Source organism: Tursiops truncatus, chromosome 15 (genome assembly GCF_011762595.2).
Source record: "Tursiops truncatus isolate mTurTru1 chromosome 15, mTurTru1.mat.Y, whole genome shotgun sequence".
Taxonomy (NCBI): Eukaryota; Metazoa; Chordata; class Mammalia; order Artiodactyla; family Delphinidae; genus Tursiops; species Tursiops truncatus.
In genome coordinates this window covers 46,772,404-46,786,185 of record NC_047048.1, presented here as the reverse complement: position 1 = coordinate 46,786,185, position 13,782 = coordinate 46,772,404, and the positions used below count along the sequence as shown (strand labels likewise).

The window sequence follows — 13,782 nt, the reverse complement described above, 5'->3', positions numbered from 1 at the left end:
GAGCCTTCCTCTAACTCTTAAAAGCATCTGAAGATTATATAACTCAATAACAAGTATTTATTGAGTGTCTACCTCAGACCCTGTTCTAAGAGCTGGGGAGATAGACACGAACAAAAATATTCCTTGTCCTCATGAAGCTGATGTTCTGGTGGGGAAGATAAGAGTCAACTGATAAAAGGAGGTTTAAAAAGACAAGAGTAAGGGGATGGAACTGATTGAAGTTGGTGTTATTTGATACGGATGTTAAGGGACAAGTTCTCTGATAGTATTTGAGTAGACCCTCTAGGAATTGAACACACAGTGGCAAATAAGACAGAAGAATTTTCTGATCTTATGGAGTTTTCATTCGTCTGTGAGAAGACAGACAATAACCAGTAAACAATTTAGTACCATGTATCAATACATGCTATGAAGAGACTAAAACAAGGAGATGTCAAAGAGTGATATGCAGGGTAAAGAGGGATTGGTGTACAGGTAATTTAGATTGGATGTCCAAGAAGCCTCATTGAAGAGGTGACTTTGTAGCCAAGAATTTAATGACAGGAAAGTAGTCCTGCCTAGATATGGGGCAGAGCATTCCAGGCAGAGGGAATAGCAAGTACCAGTGCTCTAAAGTGGAGACAAACGTGTATGTTCTAGGAACGCAAATAAGGCCCCAGTGACTGAAGGAGTGTGAGCTAAGGGGAGAATTAGAAAAGAGAAAGATAGAGAGAAGTAGGGATCATATCATATAGGGACACGGTAAGGAGTTGACATTTTATTCAACAAGAATAAAGACAAGAGGAAGACACTGGAGGGTTTTAAGTGACAGGGTCTCATTTAAATTTTAGAAAGAAGGAACATCTGGCTGACATGTGAAGAGCGGATTGCACAGGATTAACGGTGGGAACAAAAAGTACAGTTCAGAGACTATTGTAGTCAACCAGGTGAGGGATGATGGGACTCAGATGAGTGTAGAAGCAATAGAGATAAATTACATGGGCAGATTTAGGATATGTTTTGGAAGTAGTGCAGATAGGGACTGTATATAGGCTTATCCCCAAGGACAAAGCTGAAGATAACTTCCTGCTTTTTGGCTGGACAAGCTGAGTTGATGGAGATTCCAGTTACAGGGATGAAGAAGAATGGGAGCAGGGAGGAATTGTGGAGGAAGGAATTATTCTCATACCGCCACACACATACATGTGGTAATGTCTCCAAATTGTGTGACTATATACATGGAAAACAAAAATTTTTGGTTTTTTGTCTAAGTGGGGATAAGTGTGAATCATGTTTGCTATGGAATGGGAAGTGAGCATCATTGCCTGCAAATGGGAGATAGCTGAGAAGTTAAAGAAGAACTGGAAGGTAAGGATTCTTTGCCTGTCAGACTTACTTTCCCTAGGGCTCAATAATCAAGGGTGTATCTTGCTTTCCTTAACTATCTGTGTCCCCTTTTCCCCCCATCTCACATGCCCCAAAACAGTCACTGTTCCTTGGCACTGTGTAAGGTCCTAAATTCTGCTGAAAAACCTCTTTGGGAAAAGAGTACATGAAAAGTAAGAACTTATTGAAATCATCAGTGAGGACGAGAGCAGTGGCAAACCCAGACTAGCTCAGCACTTCCTCATTAGTGGCCCCTGTTGGGGGGATGAGTGAGGTGCTACAGAGCTGTGACAGAGAGAGCAAAATAAGCACTAGCAGCCCAGCCACATAAGGTCTTGAGGTAGGAGGACTTGGTCCAGCCTGTAGCCTTATGGAAGTTGGCATGACTTTTCCCGTGGAAGGAAAACAAAGCAAATTCTCTCAGCTCCACTTAAGGTCTACAGAATCAAAAACTCTGGGGGTGAAGCCCAGCAATCTGTGCTTTTACAAGTCCTCCAGCTGATTCTGATGCATGTGAAAGTTTGGGAACCCCTGCCCTAGGTCATGGTGAGGAAGGTAGACAGCAAATTAAAATGGAATTAAAGTACACAAATAAAATATTATAAAATTTCTATCACTCATCAGACAGTGAAGATATTTACACACATAACGAAGACACATTGAAGCTGATTGTCTGGATTATGGTTTTTAACAAGGAATTTAAGTTGTAACAGATTACTCGAGCTTTCTAGGTCTTAAATAAATGTGTGTATATATATATATATATATATATATATATATATATATATATATATATATTTGGGGAAAAATGATGGGCACTTTTAAATTAGAAAAGCTCACTGATTCAGTAGTTTTTCTCCTTTAAAGTAAGATTTTACTTATGAGATGCTTAAATTGAAGCAAATGTATTTTTGGTAATGATCTTATTATTTTTCATTTTTCCTAGACTATATTCAGTTAAGGATATAAAATAATATTGAAAACTTTTTCCTAACATGCTTAAGTTTTTTTAAAATAAAGCAAATATGGCAATAGCCACTTGTAAATTAAAACAATAACTACCTCTTACATAGAAGAAATAACTCATTCATCAGTAAAAATATTTCTTTCTCTTGGCAAAGGCAACACTAACTATTTTATTGTGTATTTGTACATCTACCTTCAAAAGTCACCAAATAACAACAGTAGACAGCTATCCAAAGATAACTTCTGAAATGTGGGAAAATGGTGAAGTAGAAAGTAATAGGGGAAAAATAAAATAGCATCAGTGATACTAATAATACAGTGCTAATATAACATTTCTATTAATTGGCAGATGCATTATAAGGGTAGCTTTCTGAATTTAAGAGCACATTAAGAACCAATACATATTAGAGTATTTATATTCTGCATTTTTACATGCAAGGAGCAGAAAAAATTATAGTTAAACATATAGCCGTATTAAGTATTCATGGTACAAGGGATAAACAGGTAATTAAAATCAAAAGGTAACCCTAGAAACCTGGTTTTTGTCATTAATTTCAGTACCTTTTTCCTCATAACTTTCACAAGAGTTTCTGTTTTGTCCCTTAAAAAGGAAGAAAATTCTGATATGCTACACCATGGATAAACCTTTGGGACTTTATGCTAAGTGAAATGTCAGTCACAAAAATACAAATACTGTATGTGTCTACTTATATGAGGTACCTAGAGTATCAAATTCATAGAAACAGAAACTATAATGGTGGTTGCCAGGGGCTGGGAGTAGGGGAGGAGTGGAGAGTTATTATTTCATGGGTATAAAGTTTCAGTTTTGAAAGATGAAAAGAGTTCTGGAATTTGATTTCACAACAGTGTGAATGAATGTACCTAATACTAATGAATTGTACACTTAAAAATGGTTTTGAGGGTAAACTTTATGTTATGTATATTTTACCATAATTTTTTTAAAAAAAACCTTGAATTCTGTAACATACTTGTTCCCAAGGGTTTTAGAAAAGAAACTGTGGTCCTGTAGGGATGAGCCACCAACTCTAAGTCAAGTAAGAAGGGAAGTGAGAATGTGAGGGGAATGATGAGCAGTAAAAGGGACAAATAGACTTGAGGTCCTGGTGGAACTGAAGTATTGACGGAGTAACCTGGAAAGCATCAGGGGTCATTAGAGACTTGGAAACTTGAAATTTTAATTTGAAAAAGACATAGTCCAGATTATGACCATGGGAGTAGAGAGGAGTGTGCAATTCTTGGAGCTAACAGGTCTAAATAACAGAATAGAGAGGATAGAATTCATGGATACTAAAGTCTCTAAGAACAATGACAGGAGCAGAGTTGGAGACAAAGACCATGGGCTACTTCTCTGTCCCCATCTCCTATTATTCTCCCAATGAGAATGTAGCAATAAGGAGGAAGATGGATACTGACCACCCCAACTAGGACCAATATTATTTTGCAATGGGAGAAAATTCCCAAGAGGGCTACAGGGAAAGAAGTTCTCAGGCGACAACCAGATTTCAGTTAAAATGAAGGTAAAGGCAGCATTTAGAGAAGTATGATACCAAGATAGGTGATTAGAAAAAAAATAAGAGTCCACGGGATGGAGAATCCACCCATTTTATAGTGAAAGTCTTAGATGGTAGCACCATATTTAATTAAATCTGTAAATCTTTACAGTATCTACCACATGCAAAAAAGTTTGACAAGATACCTTCTTACCCTTTAGAAGCTCACAATCAAGTTTAAGCAGTATCAAATGGAGGCTTCACAAAGCTAAAAAAAAATTAGAATCTTTTGGAAATTCCAGATTCCAGTGACTGTATTTGGTACATGGTAGGCATTGTGTTGAATGAATGAAATTTGTAATACAAAGATCTTTTAAATTTGAACATGCTTGGTTATTCTGATCCGTAAAATGGGGTTAATAAGTAACCATTTAAATAACTAATTAACTTCCTTCACAGAAATGTTAGGAGAAATGAATAGTATATGTGAAGGGATTTTACAAAATTTAAAGTATTACATAACTGTAAGACATAAATCAAGGTACCAAAATGTGTAAAAAAAAAAATCTAACTATTAGAACAATAACAATAATCTCAAAAACAAGCAGAATGTGTCTGCTTAGGTGAAGCAGAGAAAGGAACTGAGGACTCTGGGAACTCCGGTGAAACTGTGCAATCCTGCGAGCTGGGCTACTTTTTCCTTGTTTTCAGAGTTTTCACTGTTGCTCTTGGTAGTGGTGGTTGTCATAATGGTCCCTCAGCCATACACTTGAATTGCTACATTGTGCGGCCTCAGTTACTCCATGGTAGGACATTAGATACCTGAGAGTCTACCCCCGCTCTGTGATCATGATCATTCTTTAATACTGAAGGAAGTAATACACAGAACTCCTGAAAGTATTAGATCCTTAACACAAAACAAAGTGTCTTTAAACATTATATTAAGTGTGAATGTGTGTTTTTAGAAAGTGTGTGTTGGGGGATGGAGGAGTAGATGATACTCTTGTGGATTTTAGAGTTATAAAGCCAGAAAGAGAAAACCTAGGGAAAGAGTAGCTATACGTAGGTGAGTGTTTAAAAAAATTATGGTGCAAATAGTAATTATTATGAAAGATAACTAGAATTTACCATGTCTATAGTAGGGGTAGAGCTAGGCAGAGAATGTTTTCAGCCAGATAATATCCTATTTATTACAAAGTAGACATGAAACAACATGGCAAGTTGAGTGAATTAAGGTTACTTGATCCTGGCTGTAGTATAGAATGGATGTAAAGGACTTTGCATTAGAATCATTTGCAGTCTTTGGTCTTTTCACTTCCTCAGTCTGTGCTGTATGAGGTTGGTGCTAAGGAAGGTAAAAAAAGAAGAAACTCTGGGGGAATTGAGTGAGATATATAGTTTACAAACAGGCCACCCTGGCATGTTTTCCATCTTTGACAGGAAGATAGTGCTATTGTTTTCCAATATTCTAAGATCTCTAGTACAGTTTATAGTTTTCTATTTTGCTTGGCTGTACATGGGTAGAGATGGGATCCTCTCCCATATTTACTGTATAGGCCTCATCTATTAATCTCACTGGGGAGGACGCTTATGGGCCTGAGCAGCATCCTTGGTCCCAAGCAGTAAAGAGGTCCTCGAATCCAAAGGGGGCTTTTATATGTTATTGGGTAGGCACTACAAATCATAAGATAACAAGGAAAGCAAGATGACCTGATGAAACAGGTGTCCTTAAATCTCTACCTGTTCAAGGACAAACTGAACTTTATGCCGAGGTCACTTCTATTTCTGCAGATAACAATCCCACTGCTAATTATGGGATGTGGTAGTTATGGGGAAAAAGCTGAATTTGCAGAGGTTTAGAAAATGCTGCAATGTAGAGAGTTTTTAATTTATATAAACATTTTTTCAAAGTTTACTTCTTTAATCTGGATTTAAGATTTATTCATTAATTCAATTAACATTTACTGAGGGCCTGCTATGTGCCAGGCACTGTTCTAGTTATTGGGGTAATAGCAGTGAACAACAGAGACAAAAGCCCCTGCTCTCATGGAGTTTATATTCTAGTGGAGGGAGAGTGACAACAAACATAACAAAATATGTTATGTTACATAATGGTAATTCTGAGAGGAAAAATACAGCAAGGAAGGGAGATAGAAGGTGTTATGATAGTGATTTTAGAGTGATTGCAACTTTATAGAATGTCTAGGGAAGAACCCTCCAAAAAAGATGACATTTGAGCGAAGACCTGAAGGAGGAGAGGGAAGGGAGCCATGTGGATATCTGGGCTCAAGGATGTTACAGGCAGAAAGAACAGAAATGTGGGCACACATCTGGGGTTTCTGAGGAACAGCACAGAGCCCAGTGTGTCTAGAATGGTGTGTGTAAGGGAGGTGATGTCAGAGAAAAAGCAGTGGGGCCAGACCACAGAGTCTGTTAGGCAAGACATTGGTGTGAGATGGTTGCAAGGAAATGACTTAACATTTACAGGATTATGCTGATTGCTGGGTTGAGAATAGACTGAAAATGTTAAATTCTTTGAAGATGTCAGAAGACATCCTGAGGTTAATAAAGGTTAATAAGCATCTGTGACTGTATAAGCCAGACTGGTCTGTGCCCTTTTTGTCTTAGTATTTAGGACCTCAGACAGGCCATGGTGTATAGAAAGGCTCAGGCCTGATGACATTCTTATCTTCTCACAGTGGAATGAACAAATATTTGTTGAATGAATGAACAAAAAATATTGATTGAGAATGAAAAAAAAGGAACAGAAACAATAGTCAATAATTAGTTGTTTAAGAAAATCTGAGCATGCTGAGTAAACACTAGTAATAGTGCCTATAGCTTATATTTTGTATTGGAAAAATATAATGATTTAGCAAAATATTTACCTGTGTGGTGACATTTCTTTCTTTTTGCTTTTTATTATGTTTTTCTGCTTCGATAGCTGCAATATACAAACATTTTTATAAAATATGAAAACATTTTCTTTTTAAAAATTCACTACAGTTTCTTGTTAAAAAACTTTGGGGATAACTTAGAATTCTAAAAATAATAATTTAAAATAATATACAGTTTAAAGTTACTAATAGTGTGTTACAAAGTAATTCCTTTACTGATAACTTTTAAAGATGTAACTTGACACCAGACATAATCTAAATACTTTAATCAAGCATCATGAAATTGAGATAACATGAAAGAGTTCTACAAATAATGGAGTTAATTACAACAGCTGAAAACTTTCTGAGCTAGAATTTAATTAAAAAGTATCTAGGTAAATAAAAGCCATCTATTAATAGAGAATATTAATTCTATTAATAGAGAATATTAAAACATAGAATATTAAAACATAGAATATTAAAATATTAAAACATAGAAGAGAGAATACAGTCTTTTAAATTTTTATAGACTCATCCATATGGCAGAGAGATACTAAAAATGAATATAGTTGAATGATATAAATATCTGAGAAATGTAGAGTAGTATAATTATATCAGGCTTTGAAATTTAAGCAAATAATTTTCACAAGCAATTTTTAATGAATCTTTTTATGAAGAATAGACTATATATACCATATAGAATACATATGTAGTTGTTGATATATTTCATTTTTGCACAGTACTTGAAATTTATTAACTTACATATTTAGAAAAATAAAAATTTGAAAACCTGATATAAAGGGGTGATACCTCATGACACGTCAACTACTTTGTTAGTATTGCTCAGTTTCAATTACTGAAAAATTATTTGATGCACAGCAAAAGTGACCCCACATATTTCCTGAAGTAAAAAAATGCATGTATGTGATACATTCACATTTTACAGACTGAAGAACTTGACTCAAGACAAATATAGGGTAGTCAAAATTTTATATTTCCAATAGTCATGAGCTTGTACTTTAAGAGCAGGTTATGAATTTTCTAATGTTATCTCTGACATTTTATTTATTAATTTGATATGTTTCATTCTTTCTCTCACTAATGAACTTTAGCACTTGGCCTCACAATTATGTTTACTTCATAAGCCAGTCCTTAAAGAAACTGGTCCTAGGTTGTTTGATATTTAGTCTTCTGTCAAATTAGAGAAACAGTTGGCAAATTCTAAATAAAAATCCAATAATTACATGGTGACAAATGCATTAATATAAAGCACATGAAAAATTTAAAGATTATATATATTTCATACAATTATGTACATTAGGATTGCTCTTTACCTTCAGGATGTAAAATAAATTTTACCAGAATAAAAATGTTTACTACAAATGAAACTGTCTTTATCCCAAGTTTGCAAAGTGCTAATTTTGGGGCCATGTATACTCATTATCAGAGGCAACATAGCATCATGGCCCACCGTGTAGACTTTGAGTCACACAGAACTGTGATCAAGTCCTAATTTTATACCTACTTCATTAATTTATTATGCTAATCAAATGAAATAATCCATGTAATGTATTTAGCACAGTACTTAATACATGTTCAGTATGTTTAATAAATGTTAGCTACATATATAATAAAAATAATAATATTATTATTATTGTTATATGAAGCCTACTTCTTTAAAGGACTTAAGATGCCTTCAAGATAATAGTACATGTAAATTTGTATTTTAAAAGGACTATGGTGAATAAAGCATTATTGAAGACTTAATACTCTGTTAGAATTTATTAATGCTTTGCCTATAATATGACTTCTTTCTGAATTAAGGTATTTTCTTCAAAACAAATTACTTAGTCTAATTATATTTGTGTATTGGAAATCAGACAGTGTGACTGATATTACAGTCACAGCAAACGTCTACTAATTTAAAAATTCCATTATCACAACTAGAAAAAGTAAACTAGAAAAAGCAATGTGATTTGGTATATTCCCATTATTATATTCTCCAAAGTACAGAGAATAAAATTAGAGTTAGTATGCACAGAATGTACAGACACAGAATAAGAAGTAGAAAGTGTCATGTGTATTAGAATAAGAGAAGAAAATTATGGATATTAAATGGAATAAATTGTATTATACACTGGACCAGAAAATCAAACTGTCATGAAAATAACAGGGCTAAAAGCAGTTATCAAAGGTAGAATAAATGCAGATAAAAGAATTAGTGAAATGGGAGGAGGTGCAATAATCTAACTGAAGGAAAAAACTATTTAATAGCTTAAAACATAAAAAGAAGATAAAGGTAGTTGGTTATTATTTACAGCAGAAGTTGCACAATAAAAAAAGACCTCCTTTGAAACTCATTTAAAAAATGTGTTTCTTTCCTAAATATCAGGCTTCTAGGTTTTCACCTAGAGAAAACAAACTTTTGATTGGCTACTGGGGGAACCATTCTGCTTCAAATAGTACCTTGCACAATGCTTTCTTGTAGGTTTTTATATCAATTGAGAAACACTGGTGATTGTTGGAGACCTGTCCCACTGTTTCATCACTTCCCTCTATGTGAATATTGATATTGCCACAAATTTCAGCACTCCCTGAGAAAAACACAATCCACTGCGTGCAGGATGAATATATTAGAACTACTTATGTGTGATTTAAAAAATCTCCTTTATAATTTCTACTTTTGTGGTGTCTTTTATAATATACTAGATCAGTAGTATATCATCCAAATAAATAAATAAATATACATACAACAGAATATACCATCAAAAAGTTTTGATATGGAGCCAGATTTGGAAGGGGACTCAAGTTTTATTCAGCTCTAGAATTGTAGCTCTAGCTTTAATTAATTATTTATTTTAAAAATTTTTATTGGGGTATAGTTGATTTACAATGTTGTGTTAGTTTCAGGTGTAGAGCAAAGTGAATCTGTTATACATATACATGTATCCATTCTTTTTTAGATTCTTTTCCCATATAGGCCATTACAGAGTACTGAGTAGAGTTCCCTGTGCTATACAGTAGGTCCTTATTAGTTATCTATTTTACATATAGTAGTGTGTATATGCCAATCCCAATCTCCCAATTTATACTTCCCCACCCTTATCCCCTGGTAACCATAAGTTTATTTTCTACATCTGTAATCTAGCTATAATTTATTATATGCCAGTTGCTTTGCATAATTTAGCTCTGGTCTCCTTAACAACCCAGCACAGAAGCTGGGTTGTTAAGGAGTAAGCACAGAATATTTGTATTTCTATTTCACTCATGAGGAAACTGACATCAAATGAGCATAAGTAACTTGTCCAAGGTCACATGGCAGAGTGGGATTCAAATGCAGGTCTGACTCCAGAGCTATCCCTCTTTCTACTCCACTGTCTCTCCCAACTTTACCAAAGGATTCACAATAGACTGAATGGCAAGCTTCTACAATGACATGCAGTTCATTGTCTTTATAAAAAATTGATTTATGCACAAAATTTTACAGGGTATGTCTATTTGCATAATGTGAAGCACACCATTTTATGTACACAAGAGCTTTAATTTATTATCCCCCATTGAGAAAGAAGAATTTTGAAATAGTAAAGAAGAAACTAGCACTACAGCTCATTGCCTCCAAAAGAATTATCCATACGCCTTCTGGGGGCATGGAGTGAACCCCAACAGCTTTATAGAAAAACCACAAAATTTTTAAGAGTTGTGTTGAAAAAACAGTACTAGCTTAGAGTAAAAGAGATTGAGATAGTTCAAAATAAAAAGAGGCTTCTGGGCCTCTATCTTTCAATGAGTAGGAAGAAGGATGAGAAAGCTTCTCACCTACAAACACAGGTCATTTCTTATGGAGAAGGAAGGACAACCAAGAGGACAGAGCCAGGAGCTGAGAGGTTGTTGCCCAGAACCCAGGAGAACAAAAGATTAGGAATATACTCCAATCAAGCAACACTGTCTACTCCTGGAGTATAGAAACCTGACAACACGCACCTGGCTGGATTTCCAAATTGTCATGGACCAGTGGCTGTTGTACATTTTCCCCTTCCCCTTTTTTGAACATCAGTATCTACGGTAGTATGGTTTTTCTATCTCTCCAGTGTACGTTGGGTACCTGAGGTAATGGGAAGGTAACTTGCCTTTTTAGTTCATAGGTGTCTGAATCTGAAAACTGCACCAAGGAGCCTCATTGACATCTTGACCTGATGCAGATTATGAGATCATGGATTTTGAGCCTGATGCTATAATTGGATAAGATTTGGACAATTTTGGAAGGGGGAGAATCACATGAGAGAGATGTGAATCATTGAGGTCTAAGGTTAGACTGTTGTAGACTGTCACAACAACAGTCCCCAGTGAATCACCGTTACCCACGTTGATACCCCTTTACAATGTGACTTTGCCCAATCCTCCCATCAAGAGATGGAGATTATTTTCCCTACTCTTTGAATGGGTTGTCCTTGTGACTTGCTTTGGCCAAAAGAAATGTGGCAGATGACACTGTTTAACTTCCAAGGGTAGTGCTTGGACCTTTAAGCCTCTTTTACCATCTTGGAAAAATGCCTTGAGATTATCATGCCAGGAGTAATAGATCATATGGAGAGAGAGACCCAGCTGTCTCCACTGACCACCAGCTGAGTGAAGCTGCATGAGTGATCCCAGATGAGACCAGCAGAAAAATCACCTAGTCAACCCGAAAGAGAATTATGACAAATAATAAATCATTGTTTCAAACCTCTAAGTTTGGGATGTTTGTTATGCAGCAATTGATAACTGAAATAAGCCTGTTTCTTCAGCCTACGAGGACTCCTTGGATAGAATTCTCATTTCTCAGAAGCCACATTAGACCAATAAATGATGCCAAAATAAATCGTATATAATATATTCATAGCATTGAGAAAAGGATTAGAAAAAAATAATATCCCCCAATATTGCCTTGATCACAGTTCTTTTCAGATCCACTTTCTCATGAAAGGCCTGATATACATTAACTCCTGGCTTTACCATGAATTCCCCCAACGTTGCTCACCTCCTTTCTTTCCAGGACACGGTTTATCTTCCTTTAAATGAACATTGGGACACCAGTTAATGTGACTGTTCTTTTACTGACTGAAGTTATGAAAAAACACTTCTGTATTTTACGGGGGATCTGCCTGGGGAGTTAAAGCCAAATAAAATCTGATTCTTTGTTCACACAACACTGACAAATGAAACTAAACAGAAGTATTTTATTGATTCTCCTGTCCTAGTTCTCTAAAATGGTGCTTTATGCCTCACTTAGATCTTCACCTGATTCATTTGGTATAAAAATATTAACCATTGGTTCCTTTCCAAACTTTCTTTTAGATTCTGTGTAGTACACTGGTTTCTGTAACTTTACACTATCCTGGATATCGTTCTTCCTTTCAAACCCCTATTCTAGAGTTCCTCTTTGGTTTTATATCCACTAACGACTGTGTATTTCTTAATGCTCAATCCTCACCTTTTCTCGCTGGCATGATCTAAGAGCTGAGTGGGGTCAGCAAAGACTTTGAAGTGGACAGATGGTGAGTGCAGGAGGTCAGGAGCTAGGAAACAATAAGGTACTGATTCTGGGACAGGCGGCCACTTAAGAAGTAAAACCCTGGGAATCAAACTGTGATGGCTGGAAAGCAGAAAAACACAGGTAACAGGAGAATCCAGAGAAGGAATCCAGGCTGGCAGAGGTGAGACAAGTGATGAGAGACAACCTGGCAACAAGGACAGTTCCAAAACCTGGGACTAAAATCATGGGAGCAGGCCAGGGTGGGAATAGAAGTGTAGATGAGCGGGAAATGAGTAAACAACTCTGGAAATGTAGGAGTTAGAAGAGTGAGGGCTGGTACCTACAAAGGCCCAGAGAAAATTCTGCCAAAGGGATTTTTGTGGGGGTGAGTATTTGGTTCCCTGTGGAAAGCACAGCATAAATCAGACCCTCATCATTTCGTGTCTGCATTCTTATAACAGCTTCCTAATGGATTTAATCATGATTATTCTAATTTTAATCTAACTTACATCTACCCTCAGAATAATTTTCCCCAACTACTGTTTCCAGCAAGGCATATATCTGCTTAGAAACCCACAAGTCTTATTGTACAAAGACTAACTTCCTATTTTGACTTCCAGTTTCCTCCATAATCAGGTATAACTTCACATTCAAAACTATTTTTCAAATCCTGTTTGAAACCTCTCTGTTCTATTTTCTTGATCTGTCTATTCTTCTGCCAATACTCCAATTAATGCAGATTTATAATTGCATATTTTACAATCTGGTTGGGCAAGAACCTCTCTGTGCAGATACACACACACACACACACACACAAAACACACTCTCATCGTTCCTCTTTTAAAAACTTATCTTGGGGATTCTAGCATAATTTCTTTTCTAGATAAATTCTAGAATAAGTTTGTCAGATTCATTTAAAAATGTGTTGATCTTTTCACTGGGATTGCATTGGATTTACATGTTAATTTACAAAGACCTGCCATATTTACAATATTGAGATCCATTCAGGTTTATAGCCTAAATTTATTTTGATTTTTCTCTTTAATGGTCTTCAGAAAAATTTCATTTTTATTACTCATGTATGTCTTGTTTCACTTTAATTAAATTGATTCCTACCTATTTTATAATTTCTGTCACTATTGTGAAAGGAATTTTTTTAATGAATTTGTGATTGTTATATTTTTTTAAATTAAAATGAACATTTATTTAGAGTAATCATAAGTCTTAAAGATTTCTTTGCTTACCATTGATTTTTGGTGTTCCTCCTGAATTTGTGTTTTATTTTGCTGGAGCATATCTTCAAGTCAATATTTCAGCTAAAAATTTGTGGATGGTAAATTTTCTGAATCCTCTCTTGTCTGTAAATATCTTATTTGGCCATTACACTTGTCTGATAGTTTGTCAGATTATAAAATTCTAGATTCAAAATCATTTTACCTCAATACTAAGAAAATATTTCTCTAGTATCTTTTTGTACCCAATGTTGCTAATGAATTTGAAGTCAACATGGTGCTTTTATTCCTTATAAATAATGTATTTTTTCTCTTTAGAA

The 13,782-nt window shown here is 35.3% G+C and overlaps 1 protein-coding gene across 2 annotated transcripts in view; it reads right to left on the bottom strand.

The window, feature by feature from the left end:
* Positions 1-13,782, bottom strand: part of SEL1L2 (SEL1L2 adaptor subunit of SYVN1 ubiquitin ligase) — a 110,536-nt gene that overhangs the window by 87,645 nt on the left and 9,109 nt on the right. For both annotated transcript variants that reach the window (XM_073793302.1, XM_033840053.2), the window contains exon 2: positions 6,731-6,786. In XM_073793302.1, coding sequence (XP_073649403.1) covers positions 6,731-6,786 — 56 coding nt within the window. The remainder of the gene's footprint in view (positions 1-6,730; positions 6,787-13,782) is intronic.